Raw genomic sequence first — 15,814 nt, forward strand, 5'->3', positions numbered from 1 at the left:
CCAGGGCAGAACTTATGCAATTAATGGTAGGGCTCTAGGGAGTGTTGCTGAGAGCGCAGGTGCATAGTACCTTAAAAGTGGAGTGGCAGATAGACATTTTGGTGAAATAGACATTTGGGACCCTTGCCTTCATTGGTCAGAATATTGTGTATAGGAGTTTGGGTGACATACTGCGGCTGTTTAGGACATTGGTGAGGCCATCTCTGGAATACTTGTACAATTGTGGTCATCCCTCTTTAAGGTGGATGTTGTTAAGCTTGAGAGGGTGCAGAAAAGATTTATAAGAATGTTGCTGGGACTAGAGGATTTGAGTTATAGGAAAAGGCTGAATAGGCTGGGTATTTTCCCCCCTGGATCATTGGAGGTGAGGGGTGACCTCATAGAAGTTTATAAAATCAGGAGGGGCATAGATGAGGGCCCAATTACTGTTAAATGGGACTTGGTCAGATTGGGATGTCTGGTTGGTGCAGACGAGTTGGACAAAATTTGTTTCTGTTCTGCACGACTCTCCGAAAGATATGCAGGCTTTGAAGGCAGTCCAGAAAAGGTTTACTAAGCTGTTCATCGAAACGCAATCTCTGAGTGTCTGGAAGAGAATGCTGCCTGGCCTGTACAACATATCCAACATTTCTCTTTTTTTGGGTCAGTGTTTCCCGTCGTCACATCAACTCCTGGTTTCAAAGTAACATAATTCGAATGTATTTGTTGCCGTTCGAACACGAAATGCCTTTAAGTAGGATTAGTAACAAAACACGTTATAGTCTTGTAATGTTAATTCAAAAATCCAAATATCCAGTATTTCGAGTTGTGATGTAAGCAAATCAAGACAAAGGTATTTTTGTTTTTATTTCTTAACTCGAACTAAGTCATATCTGGATTTTTTTGCATTAACAGGTCCAGACCATAACGCACTGTTATTGATAGCGGTTTACATTTCCTGGCTTTTTAAAAAAATTACAGTAACGAATTGTTTCACACATACGTACAAAATTCCTTTGCGATTAACTTGTTTGTAGTTAGAGAAAAAAGACTGGAATTTTATCAAGCACATTTTTTTTCGAACAGTCTGCACCTAGAGAGGTGTTGGTTTGTTTGTTTTCGTTAGTCATGTAAATTTGCAATCTTTTTTGCTGTAGCTATTGGCCACGCTTCCAGCGTACCCACACCTACAATACTGTATGCCCATGTATCCTGTCGACATAAAGGGTTCCCCTTTAAAATGTGAAACCCGGTAAAGCCACGGACTTCTATTTACTGTCACGAAAATTGGGATATGGAATTTCGTTCAAATTCCCCAAGAGTGGCAGAAAAACAATTTCACGTACCAAAGTTATTTTGCCTCACTTTTATTTACCGTACTACGACAAAAGCTTCACAGGCTTTTTTTCGTTGAATCCCTAAAAGTTGAGATAAATATTTCATTCGTTTTCACTTCTGCAAGAGTCTGTTACGATTGCTAGCCACAGTAAAATTCTTTACGGGCAACCAGAAAGCTTGAAGCATCTTCCTCACTCTCACTGCCAACAGAGCAGTGTTGCGGCCGTTTGGGGGTGGGGTGGGTGTCGGTTCTCTCTCTGCTGTAGGGTCATCGGGGAACTACAAACCCAGGACAGAGGCGATTGTGTGCGGGCAGGTTAATCTCTCAACAATTTGGACTTAATACAAGGGCACGAGTGCAGAATGCAATACCTCTACTGTACAATATGTGAATTGCGCAGTGCAAAGCAGCGAAGTTCTCACTCGATCAGAGTCGATACAATTCATTTGTACTTGGCTAGGATCACGTGCCTTTGCAGAGCCGCCTTTCAAAGTTTTTTTAGTGTTGGGTCGTTGAGATTGGAAAATCGCAGTGCAGTTATCAATATTAATCGGTGTTCCTACCTATGAGGAGGTAATTAATGTTGCCCTGTTGGTTACATATTTAGCAATATCATTCTTACCCCTTTCGTCAAAATAGGCGAAACCCAGTACCACGAAGTCGTGCGGTGGCGTTTTGATTGAACTGAGTGAAGAGTTCGCTGCCGCGGGTTTCCCTGCAGTCCAGCAGCCTGACTGCATTCCGGGAGAGCTGCTGCCGACAGCGCTACCCCCTCCAGGATGAGAGACCGCTCCAACTTGTGGGCATTTACTCTAATCCTTCATTTTGCCTGCGGATCCGGTGAGTTGCTAGATAATATTATGAAACATGCGTAGACAACCTCCAAATGGAATGAACGAAGCCTGTACCGCGCTCTCACCTGTAGATAAATATGCATCAACATTTCTGTTTGGCACTGTTATTGACAAACTGTGATATCTGGCAAAGGTTGAGGGGGGGGCTTTTTTCCTTAGTAAAAGAAGTAAATAGAACCCGAAAGGAGCCGGACTGTGTTCTTTAACACTCGCTCATTCTTGGTGTGCCTATTGAGATCGGTAACCTGGTCTGATACATTTAGAATTTTTTAATAGTATTTTCCAGTTGACACACAACCAGATCTGTGGACTTGAGATTTGAAAAAAAACCTGCTGACCACACAACATGAGAACAAGATCTCCAAGTTTAAAAAAAACATCTTTTTTTGGATGCAAGTCAATAGACCCGTTGCTTGTTTTCAGCCTTTTCACGTTTTAGATACAGTATGAAGGTGATACATTTCAACTTGTTGGTTATCGCCAACATCACTCCGCCTCTCATTTGTTGATTGTAAGGGAGCGATATAAAAGCAGTTGTGCGTACCTGCTGTGTCATTTTAATCCAATTTCTGGATTTACTTTTAGTTGTTGGGAATGTTTAATTTGCCGGAACGTGGGGGGACGGTTAGCGAGAGTAGCAATAGGAATGAAAACATCAGAAGCCTGGCTATCATCGTACACCGCGGTTCGCTGATTGTGACTGAGAGCAGTTGGTTATTGCAATGGGGGGAGGGTGTTCGCAATTTCCATCCATACAGACCCCTTCGTGGCCTCCGGACATCCCAGAGGGGCTTCGACTCGGTGAAGTACGATGACTTTACGCCGTTGTTGGAGAAATGCGAGAATAGCAACCATTCTGAACACAGAATTCCAACAATGAAAATGATCATCTTCACCGATTTATTTATTTGTAGCGCTTTAAAATAGTGAAACATCGTAAACACGCTTATCCAGATTAAGAACCAGGCGACCTGATTTCGTTGCTTGTTGCGGGTCACGATGGCCCTGTTTTTGCGTTACTGACGGATCTATTGTGTGCACCCGAGAGAGCGAAGATTGTATATTTGACCTCCCTTGCATCCAACCTCCAAACTTCTTCAACTTATTCCGAAGTGAACATCCATTCTTTCCACCACCCCCCCCATACCGTTCCTTGTGAGGTTCAGTGGCACCTTCTCCACATTTTGAATCCTGTGAATTTTACCAATGGTTTCAAAAGCATGCCGTCATAAATTTCTTAAATCGTGCTTTCAAAGCGTCCTCTTTATTTACCTTCCATCCTGCTCTGCCATTCGTCCAAGTTCTCTGGAAAACTGAGAAGTTTTGTTTCATTTTGAGTAACATTTCATTTTAAAGCTAACGAAAATGTCTTTTCTGTCTCGACAAAACCGAAATGTGACTTTTCTACCATTTTGTAGATAGTAGGAGCTGCACATGCTGGAGAATCCGAGATAACAAGGCGTAGAGCTGGATGAACATAGCAGGCCAAGCAGCACCAGAGGAGCAGGAAGGCTGACGTTTCAGGCCCAGACCCTTCTTCAGAAACGGGGCAGGGAAAGGGGATTCTGAAATAAATAGGGAGAGAGGGGGAGGCAGATAGAAGATGGATAAAGGAGAAGTTAGGTGGAGAGGAGACAGGCAGGTCAAAGATAACATGGTGTAAAGCTGGATGAACACAGCAGGCCAAGCAGCATCAGAGGAGCAGGAAAGCTGACGTTTTGAGCCAAAACCCCTCTTCAGAAAAGAAGGTCAAAGTGGCAGGGATGGAGCCTGTAAAGTTGAGTGTAGGTGTGGAGTGAGGGAAAGGATAGGTCAGTCCAGGGAGGTGGGACAGGTCAAGGGGATGGGATGAGGCTTGTTAGATAGGAGATGGGGGAATAGGTGGGAGGAAGGACAGGTTAGGGAGGCAGGGACGAGACGAGCGCAAGCTGGGCTGGTTTTGGGATGCGTTTTGGGGAGGGGAGATTTTGAAGCTTGTGAAGTCCACAACTGAGACCATTTTCTGCCTTTTACAGTGTGTTGTACATCTAGTTTCCAGTTGTCAGGAAGCCGATGTCTTCACATAGCACATGGAATTCCAACCCAAAGACCTGTGACTCCAGCTACTTCTGTCTTGGTCAAAGTACCCAGATAGTGACACTGCCTTCTTATGTGACAGTTTCCTGGTGCTGTTTGCAAAACCAAAGTAAACCTCTTGGATTTGCTAAGTCTGATTGCTGAGGATCTAATTTTCCTTCATCGGCACCACAGTCCTATACACAGCTTTGACGTGCATATTTGAAGCTCACTATTCTGTGTCCTGGCTGCATTCTCCTGTAGTTTGAGCGTGTCAAATTTACAGCACATGTATATTAATTTATGGTTTGCCATGTTCAAAATTGAGTCAGCGATTCTATTATATCATTTAAGTGCATATATAATAGTTCGAATAGCTGTTTTTCAAAAAGATTAAGCAGTCTGCTATTTGAATTGTCACATCTCTGGAGCAGGTGGGATTTGAACCTTAACTTTCTGATGTTTTTAGGGATGTATTTCAAGGAGCAGCAAATTACAAACACTGTACACCAGGGTTAGTGTCTTTAAGATTTCACCATTTGACATTGTTGGATTTGACCCTGAGATCCCTAACCATTAGCACGAGGTCCTGGATTCCTAGTTGAAATTTATTACCATTGGCTCCTTCCTATGAGTTCTGGGGGTGGTTAGCTGAGTTTACTGTATGGCTGATTTGTGATGCAGCCAACCGAACAGAGTAGGTTAAATTCCCATACTCACTGAGGTTACAATGAAGACGCTCATGCTCAACATCTCCCCTTGCCTGAGGCATGATGAACCTCAGGATAAACCACCATCAGTCATCTCTGCCTAATGAGAGAGTAGTTCCATGGTCCAGTGGAACTATGATGACTTTACCCTGCCAGCAGATTGTATAGACATCAGATATGATGCGCCAAATGACCTTCATCTGTGTTGCATCATTCTATGATTCTTTTAGTGGTATCTGCTTCAGGGTCAGCTGACACCTTGTTTGGGATTCTTCCATGTGCTTACTGTTCTTCAGTTTTATCTTTGTTTGCAAATAAGTTTGTGTCCTTCACCCTGATCACAATGCTTGTTGAATAGCTTGCTTACTGAAAGAGTTTTATTCCATAGAAGATGCAACAAGTGTGCAAACAGGGAAATTAAGACTTTGAGTTATAGTTACAGTGCACTGTGATACAGAGCTGCTGGCAATTCTAAACCTGAGCTTTCAAAGGTGGCTTGTCAAAATACATAAAGAAATGTAACCAAAGTAGTTGTCAAAACATGAAACAATAACAATATCATTAATTAATGTATTTAATTCAAACCTTCCACTAACACAGCATGAAAGCAGCTGCAGTTGCATATGTTATTAATATACTTTGTTGTGTGATGTAAGGGATGTGATATATCTGATTTATCATAAATGTCATTTAGTTTAGTGTTTTGGATTTTGAACTGATGCCATCTATGCATACAAGGATGTTTAATTATGAAGTTACCAATATTTTTGGAATTATGATGTTTTATTAAACTGGTATGGGAGAAGTCCATAGGGTCGGGGATTTGGGGGTGATATGGGAATTTATTGGCATTGGCAGAGTTTTACAAGTGGACAGTATAAACATTGAGGAGACTGAGCTTTCTCTCAGATTAGAAGAATCAGGAATTGTTTTCTTTTAAAGTTTGCTCAGAGGAAAAGCCCATAACTTGGAAACCTTTTGGTTTCAGTTTGCAGAAATTGTGGTTGAAGCTTGATGTATGAAAGTTTCTTCTTGAGAAAGGTGATGGAACTGTTCAGAAGTAGGTTATCCTTTTGTAAGGACTTGAGCGGGAAAGTTCCAAATCAGAAGTATTTGTTTAGAACCCGAATAAAGTTATTTGAAGCTGCAAAAGTTCAAGCTGAGTTGTATGACTAATTAAAAAAGGGGCTATCAAGACTGGGATTTGAAAGAAACCGTTCAGTAGAACCTATCTACATGATAGAGAAGTGACCTGGTCTTTGAGCACTATAATGTGATGGTGTTAGAATTTTATTTTACTGTGTGTTTGAAATTCTTCAAATTGTGTTATATATTTATTTTATTTATTTTATTTTTATTTCATCTATGTCTCTTTTGCATAAATAACTTCTGATTTATTGTTAAACCAGACCTCCAGCATTGTCTACTTGCGTTTCAGTGAAATAACACTAAATTATGTAAAAGAAAACAAAATCTGGTCTATTAAGCCAGGTTACAGACTGGGATCTGACTTGTCCAGTAATAACATCATAAGATAATAAAATGTCAGGCTGGATGAACACAGCAGGCCAAGCAGCATCTCAGGAGCACAAAAGCTGACGTTTCGGGCCTAGACGCTTCATCAGAGATCTTCATCAGAGCCTCTCTGATGAAGGGTCTAGGCCCGAAACATCAACTTTTGCGCTCCTGAGATGCTGCTTGGCCTGCTGTGTTCATCCAGCTTCACATTTTATTATCTTGGATTCTCCAGCATCTGCAGTTCCCATTATCTCTGATACTATTTTTACCCCCAGTAATAACATCAGTTGGGATTGTTATTATTGTTGTTGTTGTTATTATTTTGCGGATTCATGTCCAAAGGATTGTGCCTTAAGATCCCACCTGGCTTTTGGGTGTGAAATGCCACTGGCAAGCCTCCTTCTTTGATGTAATCAAGCGATTCAGGAAGATCTGCATTTTGCAATCTCCCAAGCAACCACATGTCCCCTTGCCTATGAATCCTTCTCTGAGAGGCATTAAATTCCATCGATCATTAAAGTTTCAGATAATGACTTTTCGTCAGCAAATTTGCATGATCAAAGTCATTATGGCTTTTGAACAGATTGTCCCATGGAGCTCAAAGTGGTGGGAAAGTGCCATCATTAAGCTTATATTCAACAGCACCTACAGGCATTTATGTAGCACCTATAACATCATAAAACATTCCAAGGCGGTTCAAAGGGAGCAATACCAAACAAAATTTAACGCTGAGTCACGTAAATCAATGAGCAAAACATTGCCAAAGAGGTACATTGCAAAGTCTGACTTAAAAGGCGGCCAAAGCAGATGAGTTTTAGTGAGTGCATTCCAGACCTTAGGGCCCAGGAAACGGAGGACCTGACCATTTGAACTGGAGGGTTGCTATTTGGACATGGACCAAAACTGGGGGAATGAGTAGAAATCTCTCAAGATTTATGGGATTCGAAGAAGTTGAATAGAATGGGGGTAGGATGGTAAGCCCACATTGATAGATAAGAAATTCACTTTAAAATTGAGGTGTTGATTTTCCAGGTCATTATTTATTTAAAAAGACCCAATGTCAACTGCCTTTCCAAAACTTACGTTTTTTAAAAGATTTAAATGGAGAAATCGTTCTCCTGCACAGCATATATTGACAGTAGCGTTTTTTTTTGCACGTAAGTTTTATTTGCTTTAGTTTTGTTTTAAAAATGCTTTGAGAATATTTGGTCTTAAAGAGACATTTTTGTGAGGCACCCAATCTCTCTTCCATTTGAGAAAACTGGTAAAATTGTGTGGCAAGCAAGGCTGTGAAAACTATTGGCAGACTCTGAAAGAATGTGAACTTTAATCCACTAGAAAGCTATGAGCTAATGAGTCTCTTTTCTATGCGAATTATTTTTCCCATCAATTTTCTCCAGTTCACTCCAGAGACTTGGTGTTTGCTACATAAATGTAATTACCACTATTTGTGTGTAAGTCAGACAATGTATTCAATCATAAGGGCATAAAGGAAGTATGAAACTTTCATTTCTGTAGTGCTTACATTGTCAGGATATGGTTTATTTTACTCCAAGGTGGGAGTGCTGCCTATTGACACATGGCCAAGCTCAATTACCCTTTGTCCATATTTACATCCTTCGACCAGGCATGAGTAGCTGGTAATTAGGGTTGTTTGTTGGTACAGACAGGGGTGTTGTATCCAGAAACACTGGAGTGAATTTCACAGCCTCCATGCTGGATTATTTGAAGATTGGTAGGGGGCTGAGGGAAACAGCTAAAATTTAAGCAGTTATTTTCTTAAAAATCTTTAATTTAAATATCTTTGCTATCATTAGCATTCCCTTTGTCTTTTGTTTGGGGCACCTTACTATCTCTTCCACTTGCTCCTCCTCCCCTTCTGTCAAAATTATTAAAGCCTTCATTTCCCAGCCCCCTTCAATCCTGGAGGAGTCATGTAAGATTTGTTGTGAACTTTGCTTTACTTTCCACAGAAGATGATGCCAGTCCTGCTGAGTTTCTCTAATACTTTGTTTTATCACAACTAGGAGATCAACCCTATTTCAATAAAGAGTGAATGATTACCTGCAATAGGCTTACCTAAAATGAGGTGTCAATCTGATGAAGCTACTACATGGGGCAACTTGCATGCCTAACAGTATAAGCAGCAAGTATTAGACAGAGCTAAGTGATTCCACAACCGGCAGATCAGATCTAAGCTCTGCAGTCATGTCACATCCAGCAATAAATGCTGATGAACAATTAAAGAACTGGCTGGTGGAGGAGGCTCTACAGCGTGTTGCTGGAGCTGCACTCAATTCAGACAAGTGTAGAGTATTCCATTACACTCCCAAATTGTGCCTTCAGATAGTAGACAGGCTATGGGGAGACAGAAATTGAGTTTCTGCTTGAGGAATTCCCAGCTTCTTGTTCGATTTTGTGTGTTCATGATGGATACCTAATATACTCCCTCATTTAGGGATCTTTGTGAATCCTTAGATCAGAGCTAGGAGGCCCAGGCTCCAGTCCCACCTGCTCCAGAGATGTCATAACACGTCTGAACAGTTTGGTTAAAAATATTCAACCTAGTTCTCACTTAAAATGTTTTCCCATTCTTGTGTGGTAAATGATCATTTCACTTTGGGCAGTTGGAAATTAACTGAGCATATGTTCTTCAATATGTCTTCATTGTACAGTTTTAGATGCAGTAAGACAGTGTTATTTAAATGGTGTTATATTTTGGGAAACATGAATGTACAAAGGGATCTGCTTGTCCTTGTACAATAGTAAAGAAAACAGGTAATTGCAGCAAGCAACTAGGAAGGTTCATGGTATGTTGGTTTTCATTGCAAGAGTATGCAAGTTCCGAAGTATAGATATCTTGCTGCAATTATACTGAGCCTTAGTAAGACCACACTTGGAGTACTATGCACAGTTTGATTTCCCTACCAAAGAGAGTACATGCTCGTCATAGGGGGAGTGCAGGAAAGGCTCATTAGGCTGATATCGGGGAAATCAAGGCTGTCCTACGAGGAAAGATTCATTCGACTGGGCTTTTATTCACTAGAGTTTAGAGGAATCAGAATGGATCTGATTGAAATGTGTAAAATTCTAACAGGACTAGACAAAGAAGATGCAGGGAGAATGCTTCCCCTGGTTAGGAATCGGGGTCAGAGCCTCAGGATATGGAAATATATCGTAATTCGGAGGGTCCTGAACCTGTGGAATTTGCTACTTCAGAAGGCCGAAGAATACATTTAAGAAAGAGATTGATAAATTTTTAAGTATTAAAGGCATCAAGGGATATGGAGAGAGAGTAGGAATGTGGCATTAAGTTGGAGGATCAGCCATGATCATATTGAAGCGGAGGACCAAATGGCATACTCGATATACAGTTGATTACTTCTAACAAATTTTCAGATCATACACTAGATTTGTTATGAAACAACAATTTTGATGTGATACCTTACTTAATTAGACAAAGCATTTATATGACCTATAACAATTAAGGATGGTTCCTTGATACCAGTTGATGAACAGACAATTGGCACAACTTAAGCCAGTCTCAGTTAAGTTGTGAAGGCAAGTATCCTGCTCTCCAGCCCAAATCTTTGTGGACTCTTCCCTGGGACTTCCTCCTCTATTTTGCCACATCTTCCATGTGGAGGCAAGAGCTTCCTGGGAAGGAAACCTGAACCCGACCAACCGGAGCATTTGCTGATATGCTCTGTTTTTGAGACTGGCAATCTACACTGCGTTTACAAGGAACATGGGACAGCCAATCACAATATCAGAATAACCATTGCTTCCTTTGTTCCCTCCTCCATCATTAAGACAGCTCTCATTTTATACAAGAACAAATAATTCAGCTGTTTCCAAAGAACTTGGAGCATTAGGCAGCACTAGCCTGTTAGCTTTCATAACTATTATCTTTAACTTGTCTTTTGTCCTTCTTTAAGACATTAATTGTTTATATTTGGGGAAGGTAAGTAACTGCTGTAACAGCCATTTTATGAGGTCTCAATTCCACACAGGAAATTCAGTTTCAAAGGACCTTGGTTTTCAATACTCAATCACGCTGTTTTAGCCACGGTATTTATATGGTTATCCCAGTTCAGTTTCTGGTCAGTGGTGACTCTGATGATTTTGATAGTTGGGGAGATTCAGTGATGGTAAAACCATTCAACGCCAAGGGGAGATGATTAGTTTTGCCATGTGGTTTCATGTCCATAAGCATAAGTTTGGGTTTAGGACAGACTGGTCAAGGAGAAGGCAAAGTCTATATCTACACTTAGGTTTCCTCACAATTCTGTTTATTGTATATTCATACAAGCCATTCTAATACATGGTAATCTGAAATTGCCAGCCTCTAAACTTACTGCTGTGTTATTAAAACTGTTCTTTACATCTTCTGTCTAACTGGATGTCACATGCTCCAACTATCATCCATCTCCTCAATATTTGGTCTCACTAACTCCAACTACGCTGTGCTAGTTACACCATAGGGAAACAACTCTGTGACAACATCACAAGGTTGCTCCAGGGAATAAAAACCCTTGTGCAACAGTCAAGTACTGTCTTGTTGGAGATAATCATTACCTGCAACTCGAGTAGCATGAGCATTATCTGAAAGTTATTGGCCTGCACCCGGAATGTTACCAGGTCTTACTACTCATGGATACTGACTGCATTGGTATCTGAGGTGTTGCAAATATAACTGAAATCATCAGCGAACATTCTAATGCCAGACCTTATGATAGAGAGAAGGCTCATTGATGAAACAGCCGAAGATGGTTGGGCCTATGACATTATGCTGACAAACTCCTGCAGAGATGTCCTGTGACCAAGATGCTTCGCCTGCAACAACCATAACCTTTGTACCAGGTATTGTCTCCAACCAGCAGACAGCTTTCTCTCTGATTCTCATTTGAATTCAGTTTCGCGCGGGATCCTTGGTACCATGCTTGGTCAAATGCTCCATTGATGTCACGTGCAGTCACCCTCACTTCTCAACTTGAATCAATATTATAAAGGCAGTTGTTAGGAAAGTTTGGAAGTTTCTGCGACTGGGAATACGAAGAAGCATTTTTGTACAAATACCAACATGGTCCAGTTGTGTCAAATGCCTGACTCTGTGCTAAACCGTGGTTACAAATCTGTAAAATACTGAGGGAGATCAAATACCAATGATGATACTGATAATTTTTAAAAAATCCTCAATACCACTGTTCTTATGAGGACTGGATGCTTTTACAATGAAATTGAAACACAGTCTCAATTGTTTATCTTCTTGCCATTGCATCAGAATAGGTCTCTGAAGAATGAAGATAAAGTAAGCCAAATGAAAACACAAAGGCAAATTGAAAGTTCCATGATTTTATACAATTTATGTCAGTGACCTTGCTAAACCTTAGCATATTTTTGTGAATTTACCTTTCTGCCACAATGACTAACTGTGCTAGATTTATGGTTGCCAATCTTTCAGAATAGAGTGGTTATGTTATGAAATAAAATGGCGAGGAACTGATTTATTCAAAATTTGACATCCTTTTCCAAATACGATGTGTTACTATCAAGAAATATTTGGATTGATTATGGCATGCACAATTATTGTGTTCTTTGAATGAAAAAATTGAAAACTTCAGCCATCAAATGCATAATAAAGCATGAATGTGTTGTTTTGTGAGGTCATGGTGTACGTTGGATTTTAAAACTAGTGTTGTGAGTAGCGAGAGATGAGCTTTATCTGGGTAAAAAGAAGATTGGTCAAAGAAGTAGATTTGGAAGGGTGTGTGAGGATATAGTTAGTGAGGGATACAAGGATGTGGTTTGCAAACTGCCTGTCTGTGATTAGTTCTGTGACAGAATGGAGAGTCCAGTCTATGGCAAAATGGATGAGGTGGCCATGGATAGAGAAGGGAAGGTTTACTTTGCGGGAACTTCTGGGGAAGTCAGGAGAGCATCAAGATCAATGGGAAAAGAGTTTATTTTGAGTTAGAGGCTCAGCCCATCAGTGAAGTGTCACTTAGTGCAGAGTTGGGAGAAGAAAGTTTTGGAGAAACTGTGAGGCAAAAACGGAGGATAGCAGAGACTTTGGATGATGATTTTTGAGGAGGGGAGGCAGTGGAACAAGGTGAGATACTTGGAGTGAGGAAAAGATACCAGCAGAGTAAAGAAGTGCGCCAAAGGACTGATTTAACATTGAAGACCACACTGTGTCACTGTGATATTTGAGTTAGGCAGGCAGTGGAAATTAAAGAAAAATACTGTGTATTTTGGAGATCTGAAATAAAAGCAGAAAAAGTTACAGAAATGCAGAAGTTTTGGCAGCACCTGTGGAGAGAATAAAAAAGTTAATGTTTTGAGTTCCATATGACTTCTTCAGAATCACAGGTAAAACATGAAGTATGAAGGCAAATAGGATGCTACCCTTCATTCTGACAAAAATTGAACGTAACAGAATTTTATGCTTCAGTTAATCAGGGAATTTGGTGAGACCACATCTGAAAACCTGTGTACAACTATGGTTACGTTATTTAAGGAAGGATATAAATGTATTCAAGGTGATTCAGCGGATAGTTTTTTATGTTGATGGTACCTGGAATAAGTGGGTTGTCTTAGGAGCGTAGCTTGAACAGGCTGGGCTTTTTTTCACTGGGATTTGGAAGAGAGCATGGTGACCTGATGAAGTGGATAAGATCCTGAATATTCATGACGTGGTGGATGGGGAAAGGATGTTTGCGGTTGTGGGTGAGTTCTGTATTTGGGGACACTGTTTTAAAACTACAGTACACCCTTCTAGGACAGAGATGAGGAGAAGTATTTTCTGTGACATTGGAACCCTCTGCCTCAGAAGGTGGTGGAAGCCGAGTCATTGAATAATTTTAAGGCAGGCGGTTAGATTTTTACTGCTGATTCCATTAGCCAATAATTAGTAAGAGATCAGAAGGTGGAATTTGAAGCACAAACAGTTTGCCATTTTCTAATTGAATAGAGGACCAGGTCCCACTTGGTCAATTTCTGTTCCTATTTCGTATGTTCATCTATACTACAGTCATATAGTTTCTTGGAAATACTGGTTCGTTTGACTTACTGTTTAAAGTTTTTTTCTAACATTTTCTTAAAAGTCAGACCTTCACAGAACTGAAAACTGAAAACTATTTTTCCTCCAGTTTAGAATGCAAATTCACAAATAATCATGTATTATGAATCTTTTTCACATTAGCATTTCCTCTGAAACTTTATGCCTCCATCTACACTGCTTATAATGCCAGCTATCTTTGAATCCTCAATTTAGATAAGTGGCTTTATAGTCTGTCATTTAGGTCATTAATAAAGACAAGGTGTATTTGAGGCCCTAACAGAAATCTTCGTGAGTCACGACAGGTCCTATCTAGCAATTTAATTAACTACCCATTATTCCAACTTCCTTTATTTTCCTATTCAACCAGTTTCCTGACCAAGTCAACAATTTACCTGCAGTTCCATGAGCTTTAACTTTAGTTAATGGCTTAGGGACATCATGGAATTCCATTAGATATTTGATACACCTGATGCCCATCAACATTCCTGTGTCCATTCTTTCGTAATCCGTTTCAAAAAGATCCACATAAGTTCATGCATGACCTACCCTCAAGATATCGAAATAGTTGGAAAATTCCATATAGTTATTGTCCTTGATGATATGATTTCATAATATCTCTCTGTCTCCTTTCCCAAGAGTATAATGTACAGTTCTTCAATCTAAGGGACCAATCCCCAAATCCTTGAGCAAGATCCTCATTTACCATCTGTTGAATGTTAAGCTTGACTGGCACACCAAACAAATTATCTGTCAGGGCTGTAGTGAAAGAAATATTGAGAAAAATGACTTTAAAAATATAATTTGTTCCCCAGCAGGTGTCTTTCATGCACCTCCCTTGACCCATGTACCAACTCAGAATGTGCCGACGCCAGCAGGAGAATCCCAAAGTACCGCCCTGTTTGCAACAAACATTCGGGAAGAGATTAGATTCAAACCTGGAGCAGCAAACGTTATAATATCACAAGGCAATCCTGTAAGCTTTAACTGTTCCATTGATGTACCTGAGTTTTACCAGGATGTGCCTATTCAATGGCTGAAGAATGGTAAAGAGCTAATTGATGGCCACCGTTGCTTCTACAAAGGGATTGCTTTTGCAGTCAGTGAACACAAAGCCAGGATCCTCAGCAGCTGCAGGTACAGGAATCTTTTTAAATGCCTTTGGTTTTAGAAAACACAGGGCTTTCGGATGGTAAGGCTCAATGCAATATTTTAACATTTTTAAATATTTAAAATTTCACGTAAATTCTTGAGTAATGCAGCTTGTGGTGTAGTCCATTTTGTCTCTACCTTCAGGTTTACCTGAGTAGGGTTATGCCTTGAGATTTCATCACATGAAAATTCCTGCACCTGGAAATATGTTAGGCTGAAGCCAGGTGCTGTATTACAGCAAATCCGAGACCAAGGTTGGGAGAACAGGGTGAAGGTTTGGGAGATGAACGCCTTCTTAGCAGACAATTTAATGTATGAAGGCATGATTGGAAAGATGACTGGAGCAATGGATGTTGAGAGGTGACCCTATGCAGGTCTATAAAATAGTGAGGGGCAGTGTCAAGGTGAACAGTGAAGGTGTTTTCCTTAGGGTGGGGGCATTCAAAACTGGATGGCATAATTTTAAGGTTATAGGATAAAGACTTTCAAGGGACTTGAGGGGCAACTTTTTTTACACAAAGGGGTGATTCATAGTGGAAGAAATGGTATATGCAAGTGTAGTTACAACATTTAAAAAGTCACTTGTACAGGCACACGAATAGGAAAAGTTTAGAAGGATATGGACCAAATGCAGGCAAATGGGACTGGTTTAGTTTGGGAACCTGGTCGGCATGGACGAGTTGGACCAAAGGGTTTGTTCCCGTGCTGTATGTCTCTATGACTATGTAAGCAACTAATTTTTCTTTAAAATTTTATGTGCAAAACAGGTTGATACTTTCAACAAGGGGAGGAATAACTGCAATGTTAATTGCGAATAGATGTCCCCGGCAGTGTATTGTGGGAAAGAATGTTACTGTTGTCAAAGACATTTAAATAAAAACCTCCCTTAAATGATTCAGTGCAAAAGATGTACTGAAATTCCTGGAGGGGGTCAGGAGGGAGTGGTGAATGTGGAATAAGGAACATGTGGAATATTTGTGTAAAATTTAATCCAATGCATCTCAAGAGTAATCTATACTTTTTGTTTTCTACAGCATCTCCAATGTACTGCATTCTGATGCAGGTGTTTACAACTGTAGGATATTAATCTCTAATGTTCCCATTGAATCAGAGAAGATCAATCTTCAGATAGAAGGTATGACTTTCA

At 40.3% G+C, this 15,814-nt stretch overlaps 1 protein-coding gene across 2 annotated transcripts in view; it reads left to right on the forward strand.

Moving 5' to 3' along the window:
- Positions 1–1,600: 1,600 nt before the first annotated feature.
- The window catches only part of mertka (c-mer proto-oncogene tyrosine kinase a), a 120,694-nt gene continuing 106,480 nt past the window's right edge, over positions 1,601–15,814 (forward strand). Inside the window, exons 1-3 of one of the 2 annotated variants that reach the window (XM_048531744.2) lie at positions 1,601–2,158; positions 14,331–14,652; positions 15,702–15,802. In XM_048531744.2, the coding sequence (XP_048387701.1) occupies positions 2,098–2,158; positions 14,331–14,652; positions 15,702–15,802 (484 nt within the window). In that variant the 5' untranslated portion in view covers positions 1,601–2,097. The remainder of the gene's footprint in view (positions 2,159–14,330; positions 14,653–15,701; positions 15,803–15,814) is intronic. The other variant, XM_048531746.2, reaches the window with a different exon arrangement.

The sequence above is a fragment of the Stegostoma tigrinum genome, chromosome 4 (genome assembly GCF_030684315.1).
Source record: "Stegostoma tigrinum isolate sSteTig4 chromosome 4, sSteTig4.hap1, whole genome shotgun sequence".
Lineage (NCBI taxonomy): Eukaryota > Metazoa > Chordata > Chondrichthyes > Orectolobiformes > Stegostomatidae > Stegostoma > Stegostoma tigrinum.